The sequence below is a fragment of the Nicotiana sylvestris genome, chromosome 11 (genome assembly GCF_000393655.2).
Source record: "Nicotiana sylvestris chromosome 11, ASM39365v2, whole genome shotgun sequence".
In the NCBI taxonomy this organism is placed as follows: Eukaryota; Viridiplantae; Streptophyta; class Magnoliopsida; order Solanales; family Solanaceae; genus Nicotiana; species Nicotiana sylvestris.
In genome coordinates, this window is record NC_091067.1 from 90,139,297 (window position 1) to 90,150,324 (window position 11,028).

General features: G+C 35.9%; 1 protein-coding gene across 1 annotated transcript; it reads left to right on the forward strand.

The window, feature by feature from the left end:
* The first annotated feature begins 604 nt into the window (after positions 1-604).
* LOC104215615 (probable xyloglucan endotransglucosylase/hydrolase protein 28) lies at positions 605-3,530 on the forward strand. Its single transcript, XM_009765482.2, has 4 exons — positions 605-940; positions 1,045-1,145; positions 1,544-1,752; positions 2,709-3,530. The coding sequence occupies exons 1-4, from the start codon at positions 760-762 to the stop codon at positions 3,211-3,213; spliced, it is 996 nt and encodes a 331-aa protein (XP_009763784.1). The 5' UTR covers positions 605-759; the 3' UTR covers positions 3,214-3,530.
* The last annotated feature ends 7,498 nt before the right edge of the window (positions 3,531-11,028 follow it).

Consider the following 11,028-nt stretch of genomic DNA (forward strand, 5'->3'; position numbering starts at 1 on the left):
CTTTTAATTTTATGACTAAAATGTTCCTTCTTATTTCATACGCTTATTTGTTAGTAAAAAATATCATTGCCAATATTATGGAATGAATAAAAACAAACAATATTTTGTCAAAAAATTTTAACCCCAGTATTTTTTGCATAGATAAACACACAACTTCTTATCAAAAAAAATCAAGAAATTAATTTCATGCACTTGTTAGTTGTTATGAAGTTTTGTGAGTGATATGATTGAAAATTTTGAAAAATAGCTTTTTGGAGTTTTTCAAATTTTCGAAAATTTTAAAATTTATCTTTAAGTGAAAATTGAAAATTTTATGGCCAAACACTTATTTCGAATTCCAAACGGGTTCTTCTTTCTTCCTTTCAATTTCCTCTTTTTTTATAGCCACTTAATATTTAAAATACAAATAAAATCAACAAATAGGCGCATGGATAACAAAAAACAAATAATAAACCAATTTTTCACACAGGAAAAATCCAATAAAAGGGACTACTATTTTCGATTTAAAAAAATTCCAACTGAAATTTTGTGTAAAATGTTGAGAACAGCTCATACCTAAAGTCTCACCACCCCATAAAAATAGGCTTCCCCTTTTGTCTTCCTTCTCATAACCCCCTCTCTCTCTCTCTCTCTCTCTTGTCTCATTTGCTTATGCATTACCACTTCATACAAATACTCCACAAACACAACTCAATTTTGTGTTCATAACTGATCAAATAATACTAAACCCCTCAATAAAGGGGCAAAAATATTAAGAAAATGGTGAACTATCATCTTGTTATTTTCATATTTTTCTCTGTTGTTGAATTGGTTTATGGGTCTTCAAGAAATTTGCCAATTTTAGCGTTTGATGAAGGCTACTCCCATCTCTTTGGTGATAATAACCTTATGATCCTTAAAGATGGAAAATCTGCTCATATTTCTCTAGATGAAAGAACAGGTTCCTTTTTTCTTTTCTTTATTTGTAGTACTATTTTTATGGCTTTTATTATTTTTATTAATGTATGTTTATTAGCGAGAATTTATTTTTTGGATGAGTTACAGGGGCTGGATTTGTGTCTCAAGACCTATATCTTCATGGATTCTTCAGTGCTTCTATTAAGCTTCCTGCTGATTACACTGCTGGTGTGGTTGTTGCATTTTATGTAAGTTATTGTTAATTCACTGATGCTCCTTTTATTCTTTATTTTAATAAACATTAAAACTTGATGTTTTTTTCATCTGGACTTTTAATTTTCTAAGTTAGTACTAGCAGTTTTTGCTTCTCATGGATGAAAGTTCTGATTTTTTTTCACACCCATATGGATTATTGATGATTTTTATATGTTTATTAATTTTTTAAATTTCTCCCTTTGTCCTCACTCCTCAATTATTTTGATTTTTTTTTTTACCTTTAAAGAATGGTTTTTTCACCACCCAATGGAAATTGGTAATTCTGGAATTGTGTCAGATTGAACAAAAAGTTAAAATTCTGGGACATAAAAATTGGAATTTTTTTTACCCCTGTATTGATAAATCTTAATCAATTGGGTTGATGACACAGATGTCTAATGTGGACATGTTTGAGAAGAACCATGATGAAATTGACTTTGAGTTCTTGGGAAATATTAGAGGCAAAGACTGGAGAATTCAGACCAATATTTATGGGAATGGTAGTACTAGTTTTGGCAGAGAAGAAAGATATGGACTCTGGTTTGACCCTTCTGAAGATTTCCATCACTACAGTATCCTTTGGACTGAGAATTTTATCATGTAAGCAACATCTCTCTGCCCTTTCAATTTCCTTTTATGTTTCTAATTTTGGTCTGCATTTTTGCTTCTTATACCAATGGTTACTTTCAATTCCAGCTAGCTATACTGAACAATCTTTTGTCCTCTGAGCTGTTTTTACTGCTTTTGTTTTTTATGTTGTGATCTCTGTTTGATATGATGGATACATGGTTTCCCTTATCAGAAAGGTCCATTTATATGTGCAATCTCCTTATATTTAGTCAGTTTTTTTTTTTTTTTATACTAAAGCTTGTGCAATTACCCTATGGTTTGCTCTTACATAATTCTGAACATAGATATAAATGATTACAGTGACATACTTGTACTCCTCAAAACTAACCATTGGAAACCAACATCATCTCCCTCCCTTACATAAAAGTAAAATAATGAAATCCCTGACATGAAAAAAGTTTCATGGGACTGCTGTAAGACGAGAATTTGGCGTGCACAGGTGCTAATAATTTTAGATGGAGAATTCTTGCTAAATCTGTTCTGTTTGGACTTGCGATACGCATGCTTCTGTTTTTGAACTAATTATCCAATGAATTCCACTATCACAACAGACCGTTTTGATTTATTTATGTTTCATATTTGAGCTTAAGAACTACTATTTGAAAAGAACATTAGCATCTGCACTAGTTAGTGACTGGAAAGTTAATACTGATTGATATGTTTTATGTGAATGTACAAGAATGATTGGACTTTCTTAACATACCATTATGTTGGCATGGCTGTTGGTTTCATGGGAGAGTAGGGGAGGCTTGCTTGCTTTTTATATTACTGTTAAATTAAACCTGTATTGCAGATTTATTGTCCTGTTTCAGTCTTATGATGTCAAAACAATTAGAATTTGTATACTGTCATGTGCTTGTGGTGTTTGGTAAACAGGCCCTGATTCTGTTATGTTTGTTTTTGTGTGTTTGTGCATCTTGTTGCAGCTTTTATGTAGATAATGTCCCCATTAGAGAGATCAAGAGGACAGAAGCTATGGGTGGGGACTTCCCATCTAAGCCAATGTCTTTGTATGCTACAATATGGGATGGTTCTGGTTGGGCTACCAATGGTGGAAAATACAAAGTCAATTACAAATATGCCCCGTATATTGCCAAGTTCTCTGATTTCGTCCTCCACGGATGCGCGGTTGATCCGATTGAATTATCATCCAAATGTGACACTGCACCAAAAACTTCATCAATCCCTACAGGTATTACCCCTGATCAAAGAAGAAAAATGGAGAACTTCAGAAAGAAGCAAATGCAGTATTCTTACTGCTATGACAAGACTCGGTACAAGGTCCCTCCAACGGAATGTGTGATCGATCCTAAGGAAGCTGAACGACTCCGAGTCTTTGACCCCGTTACATTTGGCGGATCCCGCCACCATCATGGGAAACGACATAGCCGGAGCAGATCAAGGGCTGAGGGTGATGTATCCTTTCTGTAAAAGCAAGGCCACAAGTTTCTCCACACTGTCACATGAAAAATCATTGTTGTCTCCAGTTTGATTTGAGGTTTTGTTATTTTCACCTGTGAATAGAGGATAAAAAAGGAGAGGGGAGATAAAAGGAATTTTCTATATATGGGTCATGATCAATATTGTTAGGGTATGTATATATATCATACCTTTATAGGGTCCCAGCCATGTTCTACGTAGTTGATGTTTTTGTTGTTTGGGCCTTTATTTATAAATTCAACTTGGTGATGATTTTGTGTACTTCCGTGACACTTTTAATAAATGCATGGTACAGAGATTATTTAAAACATTTGTGTGTTATTTAAGCATGTCTGTTTCTATTTATAATGTCTTGTAGTTTATGCCTCTTGTCATGTTCCGAGGACCATTTGTCAAATGGCTGGCTACAAGAATCCAGAGTGTCTGATTGTGACTGCTGAAGATCTAAAGACCAGAATTTTACTAAAGTAAAATAATATTAGGGTTTGAACTTTGAAAGGTTTAGCTTTTCCTTTCATCCATCCCCCAACTCCACACTCCCACTTTTAGAGATTAAAAAATACTGAGGGGAAAAAGAAGTTTGGCCATTTGTTTTGTTGAGTGTAACTTCCTGTCCTAAAGCAATTCCAATTAACGCACGCCTCGTAAACATCCTATCACAACTAGACAGGGATAGCCTTACAAAACCTCTATTAATTTCTTAAATCAAGGATGCTATCCAATCTTTCAAACTACTAAAAGCACCAGGACCTGATAGGATCCACCCAATTTTCTTCAAAAAATACTGGACTGATACAAACTCTGCTGTCATAGATACCTGTATCAATGCTTTTACCACTCTGAAAATCCCAGAGGACATCAACAAGACTTTTGTCACACTGATCCCTGTTACAATCTATATTCACGTGTGTTAGTTTACACTGTAAGTTAATCGATGTAAATCCGAGAAGAGATTATCTTTGAAATGATAAGAAGTTAATCCTATTGGTCTTAACCGATACAATGGTGTACAAGAGTGGTTAACCAGTATTAGAAGTTAAACAAATCAAGGATGTTGTAACCGGTATTTTTAGGTAAAACTAGAGGCACTTAATATTCTCAAGAGGTCGTGTTTTAAGGTATTTGAATCATATAATATTCATATCATAAGTCTTGAAGTCAAACGAGTTATGAAACAAAAGTCGACAAAAGTTGTCGCAACTTACGTTCATAATTTTACTTAAACTTTAGGTCAAATGTTACTAAGATTTTCTCTTAATTTACTTGGAATTATGGGGTGATCTACCCACCAAATTGAAGATCTATGAGTTTAGTTTCCAACGCATTAAACCGTTCGTCGATACGATCTCGAAGTAGAAAGATATTTGTTTGCAAGATTGCGCCAAGCAGCTCTCTATGGGACCCACATAGGCGGTTGAGATATATGGATATATATAAGATGTCTCAACCCCGTTTTAAGTCATTCTTTTTCAGTATCTTCAGACCCTAGAACTCTAAAAATACTCTCTCAAGGTTCTCTCATGATCCAAGACCCGAACAAAGGGCAAACAACACAAATCAAATGTCGGGAATCCCGTGGCGCTAGTAAGTTTCTTGTTCTTCTTGTTGTTGCAGATTTTTGTGTTGTTCCAGCTCATGTGGGAGGTTGTTTTAAGTGGTTTATGTTCTGTAAAATACTCCCTCAAGTTTTTAATATCAACCCTAGATTATTTCAAATTTTCTATTGTGATTCTAGTGCCGAAAAACCTAATTGATTGCTAGTTTTACTTCCTTGTTCTTGTATCAGCATTGAAAGGATATTTCGTGGTCAATTAAGGTCAAATTGGAGTTGTTCTTTTTGTTTAAAGTCAAGGAACCTCTTACCCTACATGTATTTAAGATTATCCAGGTTACGACAAAGTCGTTGAAGCTAGAACTTGTGAGATATCTATCGAAAGGCTTGTTAGTAATGTTGTTGGTTGGTGGACTATTTTGGGAGGCTTAGTATGATTATTTTTTTTATGTTGTTTGGGATGTTTGATAATTGTTTAACTTATGGGAAGTCATATAAATAGGGGAGTTGATGTCCGTTTTATCGTAAATAGGTTGCGATCGATATATAATAGTTACGACGCTTAAACGATAAAGATAGTATCATTTCTCTTATTGTAGACTAAGAAGTCGTGACATTTGAATAGCTTGAGGTTGGGCAGTATATACAAGGTATGTGAGGCTATCCCTTTCCTTCTTTTGCACGACTTCGATTGTATATAATGTAATGAACGAGCTTTCAAAGATACTCCACTCTTAGAAGCTAGCGGTACTTACATTATTTCCCTTCTTATGGAACGATTGATGTTGATGTTGCTTATCTTAATCTTATGTTATTAATGTTGTTGGAACTTCATGATTCTTGTAAGATCCATGACGAAGAGTTAGTTCTAATGACGTGTATGGAGGTTACCAACCTTACATCACTCCGAAAGGTTCAGAATGTGATTCCGATGAGTCAAGCATATATATATATAGCTATTTTACTCTACCAAGCCGCGCTATAGTTGGCCGGGTACAACACCTATTGTGCAACCACTAAATAGTTGGATTTTACCGAGCTTCACGTGGTTGGGTATGATTCTAACGAGTCTTATAATGGTCGGGTACGTTTTTACCGAGTCTATTACGGTCGGGTACAATATAATGATGCCCACAGAGACATATGTTCCTAAAAGTTTATGTGTGTGTGTGTGTGTGTATATATATATATATATATATATATGCATCATGCATTTCATGTCAGTAGCCCTCAGAGGTACCCAGATGTTACATGTTGTATAGTCTCTATCCCTGTTTATATTATTGTTCTTATTATTCTTTTCTACCTTACATACTCAGTACTTTATTCGTACTGACGTCCCTTTTATTCGTGGATATTGCATGTCGTGTTGTAGGTCCTGATAGATAGGTAGGCGAAGCTCCCCCATCATAGTAGGCTTCCCAGTTTAGCGGTTATTGGCGAGATCCCTTCTCCGGACTTGCCGTGGTCTTGGTATGCACTGTTGTTATAGACATTTATGGGTATGTTGGGGCTCTGTTCCGGCAATGTTGCAGCACTTATGTTCCTGTAGAGGCTCATAGACATGTGTCGACTCATGTATAGTTTGGATTGCCTTGTCGACTGATTTTTGTTGTATAGTCTCATGGCAGTTTGTCAGCTCGTACCTTATATATAGCTTCATGACAGCCTTGTCGTCCATGTTATATATGTTCACGCCATTATCTGTCATTGTTGGTTGTTTAGGATTCATGTCTACCATTTATATTGATCTCGTCGGCCCTTATAGATAATAAGAAAGGTTAGATAAAATGTACGTTGGTGCTTGACAGGTATAGCCCGGGTGCGAGTCATGACCCTCCAGTTTGGGTCGACAATTCCAAAGGTAAAGAGCCCACAAAATATTACACAATATAGGTCAATTAGCCTATGAAATACTCTACATACAAGACTATTACAAAATTATAGTAAATCGAATTACGCCCCTTCTTAACAATATAATCAGTCCTAACTAGTGCAACTTTATTAGGATGGAGAGGCATTGACAATGCAATAATTATCCAAGAAGCAATCCACTTATTCAAGAAAACTATTGGCCGCAATGGAAAAATGATGCTCAAGATTGACCTTGAAAAGGCGTTTGACATGCTTGAATGGTTCTTTGTCACAAACTCTATGCAAGCTCTAAATTTTCCAAATGATCTGATAACTTTAATAATGAATTGCATATCAACGACTTCCACATCTATCATTGCAACTGGTAAGTCAACTGATTTTTTCAAACCCTCTAGGGGTATTCGTTAAGGCGACCCCCTTTCACCTTACCTATTTATAATATGCATGCAATATTTAACACGACGCACCGATCACCAAGTTGACATCACTAATTGGAAACCAATAAAACTAAGCCACTCTGGCGCACTCCTATCACACCTCCTATTTGAGGATGATTTTATCCTTCTCTTAGAGGCGGACACTACTAGCACAACCTCTATTATCAATATATTCAATTTCATATCCCAACAATCAGGGCAAAGTAGTAATTTTACAAAATCAAAATTACTTTTCTCATCCAATGTGAATCAACAAATCCAAACTAACCTTTCCACCCTCCTGAACATCAAAACTACTACCACGGTAGGGAAATGACTGGGTTTCCCATTACCAACCTAAACCCAAAAAGCACGGGCTACCAATTCATCCTTGATAGAATGAACACTAGGATAAAAGGATGGAAAGCTAAACTACTAACAGTAACAGGACGCCTAACTCTTATTCAAACAATGATTTGTGCCATCCCCACTCACTCAATGCAAATAAACATCCTCCCCACAAAAATAAAAAATAATATTGACACAATCCAGCGTGATTTTATATGGGGCTCTACTACTAACACAAAAAAAAAATACCACATCAACCGGTAAACAGTGACTACAGCTAAGTCCAATGGTAGGCTTGGTTTGTATAAAATAAATGGGAAAGATATTGCCCTATGGGCCCAAGTACTAAAAGGGAAATATCTTAGGCAAGATTGCAGAACTCATCAAACATTAAAAAATAATGACTCTTATATTTGAAAAAGTATCTCCAAAACTCACATGCTATCTCCAAAATTTTCCAAAACATTCCTATGGCTACTAGTACATCAAAGACTTCCAATAGCATCATTACTTTACCACAGACGCATAATACCCACAAATATTTGCGCACACTACGGGACTGAGGAGGACATACACCACGTTTTCTTCTCCTGCCCAATCAGCACCACCATTTAGGATGATTTAAACATTAGTACACCTGCATTTGAACCGATAAAATGGATAAAACATATGTGCACATTGCAAAGTACAACCAGCTTACCAACCAATATACAAATCTCACTCGTAATCGTCACACCTACAATACTCTAGAATATTTGGCTAAACCGAAACAACAACATCTTTAATCAGTACTCTAACCCAATAAACAGTGGAAAAACCTTCACTTCTGCAGTAGAATATCTTTACCTAACCAACCAAGAAAAATCACCAAAAATTACAATCAAAATGCCGATCAGGTAGACACCACCACCATACAACATCTATAAAGCTAAATATAGATGGTGCATACTAAGAAAACTCCATCATTGGAGGAGCAAGAAGAATCATCAGAGATTCCCATGAGAACTGGATTGATGGATTCTCCAACAATATAGTTGCTACATCACCTTTACAAGCTGAAGTTATTGCATTACTCAAGGGTTTGTAACTTGCTTTCACAAAAAATCGAATACCACTAACAAACTGCCAGGTATTAATTTCTTTATTGCAGCAAAAATGTGATACCAAAGCTTATGTTAATCTTTTACATGACTGCAAGTTCCTACTCGAGGCAATGGGGCAACCGCCCGTTAGGCACATCTATCGTTAAGGGAATTAAGTCACGCATACTCTAGCAAAATATGGGAGTACTCGGGACTCACATACAAATGGTGAATGCGACGACGTATTTTGGATTGAACCATCTTTATTTGCTATCTTAATATTCCGCAAAGACTATTTAGGGTTTGCATCCCTCAGATCAATCCCATACTATACTTATACTCCTTAATTTCCTGCTTTTTAATAATAATCCTTCTAGTTAGCAAAAGAAAACTTCAATGTTTTTATGTGAGAGCAGTACAAGTGGGTAAAATTTAGATTATGATTTCTTGCAAAAAGAAAAGATAGAAGTTTTGGGGGGAAATCCTTTATAATATGTTTTATTGGCTATGTCACGCCTCCTTTTTTAGGAAAAGAGTTTTTTCACTTTAAGTGACATTATTTGAAATGTGATTGATTTTATTTATTTTAAAAGAGTCTCCACTTGGAATAAATTATTAAGGTGTCCCAAGTCACCGATTTATTTTAAATCCCAATTCAAGGAAAATCATGACTCTGTTTAAGTCTGCGAAGTACGGAAAACCGGATAAGAGATTTTGTTAAACCGAAAGAAGGTGTGAGGCACTCCCGGATTCCCTAGTTTTAGCACGATTGCTTCACAAATTACACTTGGCTTAATTATCCAATTATTACATGTTTTCGAAGCTATGTGCATTCTTACCCTTTAGCGCTTTTAATTGTATATTTTAAATAATTGAGGAATTTATTTAAACAAGACACGATGTCGTGCACTTGTTATTTTTGTACATATTATCAATCATGCCACATGAAATGCACTCGCGATTTACAATATGTTTATTGTTATTATTATTTGATGTTGTAAAGTCAAGTAAGGAGAACGTGCACTTGAATTTGTAGTTACATATCATGGCTATGCCTAGAAGTGGCAAACGGGAGGGTCGGGTCGAATATGAGCGGGTCAAAATGGGTAATTTCAAAAACGGATAAATTATCCAACCCGATCCATATTTGAGATGGATAAAAAATGGGTTTATCCGGCGGATGATATAGATATCCATATTATCCATGGCTTCTTAAATATGATCACTTATGAGAGAATTCCTAATCTTTCAAATTTGAGGAACTCCAATTTGAGGCTTTACAAATGTAAAAGTTAAACACATTAGTTATCCATTTTCTAAGTGGATAATATGGTTATTTATCCATATTCGACCCATTTTTAAATGGTTCATTATTCAACCTATTTTTTGATGGATAATATGGGTGGATAACTATTTTCTTTTAATTATTTTGCCACCTCTAGCTATGCCACATGAGACGTACCCATACCCACAACAATTCATATTATTAATCGCGACTAAAGCCAGCTGTGATGACCCAAAAGGTCATCACATGTTTTAGAAATAAACTCCATGTTTCGAGGCCTTAAAAACCTCTTTTTGTCTCACCTCGACTTGCGTGCGTGGTCCGGACCAATATTCGGAAAGCCTTCTATGTGAAAATATGAGAAATAGAAATTTCTAGAGTTAAAATTTGATTATGGTTGACTTTGGTTAACTTTTTGAGCAAACGAACCCGGATCCATGTTCCGACGATCTCGGGAGGTCGGCTGTAAAATATGGGACTCGAGCGTATACCCGGAAATGAATTCCAAGGTCCCAAGCCTTAGAAATCAATTTTTGAAAGAAATTATTTTACTGAATTATATAAGAAATGAAGAAAATAATTAGTGTTTGAAACCATTGGTATCGGGCCCGGATTTTGGTTCTGGAACCCGGTACAACTTTTTATAGTATTTAAAAGATAACTATGAAATTTGGTGAAAAACAGAGTTTATTTGACGTGAATTGGACTTCCGGTTGAAGAGTTATGAACTTTGAGTGTTCTTGATGAAAATGTTGAGTTTTGAGGTTTAATTCATGGTTTTACATATTATTTTGATGATGTGATTGCATGAGTAGGTCCATATGATTTTTTGAGTTAGTATGCACATTTGGTTTGAAGTCCCGAGGGCTCGGGTGAGTTTCGGGTAGGTTCTAGGATGTTTTAGGCTTAAGAACATTGCTGTTGCAGGTTCAGAGAAGTTGCAGACCTCTGAACCCGCCAGTGCGGTCCACAATGATTTTGTGCTGCCACGGAGGGGCCTTCGCGGCCGCAAAGGATTTTGTGCTGACCACGGTGGGGGGCTTTGCGGCCGCACTCGATTTTGTGCGGTCCGCGGTGAGGAAGAATCTGCAGGTTCACTGGTCTAACTTCGGAAGCCTATATCTTTTTATCTAAAAGGAATTTTGAGATGATTCAAAAACAAAGGTTGTAGCCCTTCGTGTATAGTTTCCAGAAAGGTAAAGAAATCACAATTTGGACATCTGTAGAGAAAGTTATGGCTAAAATACA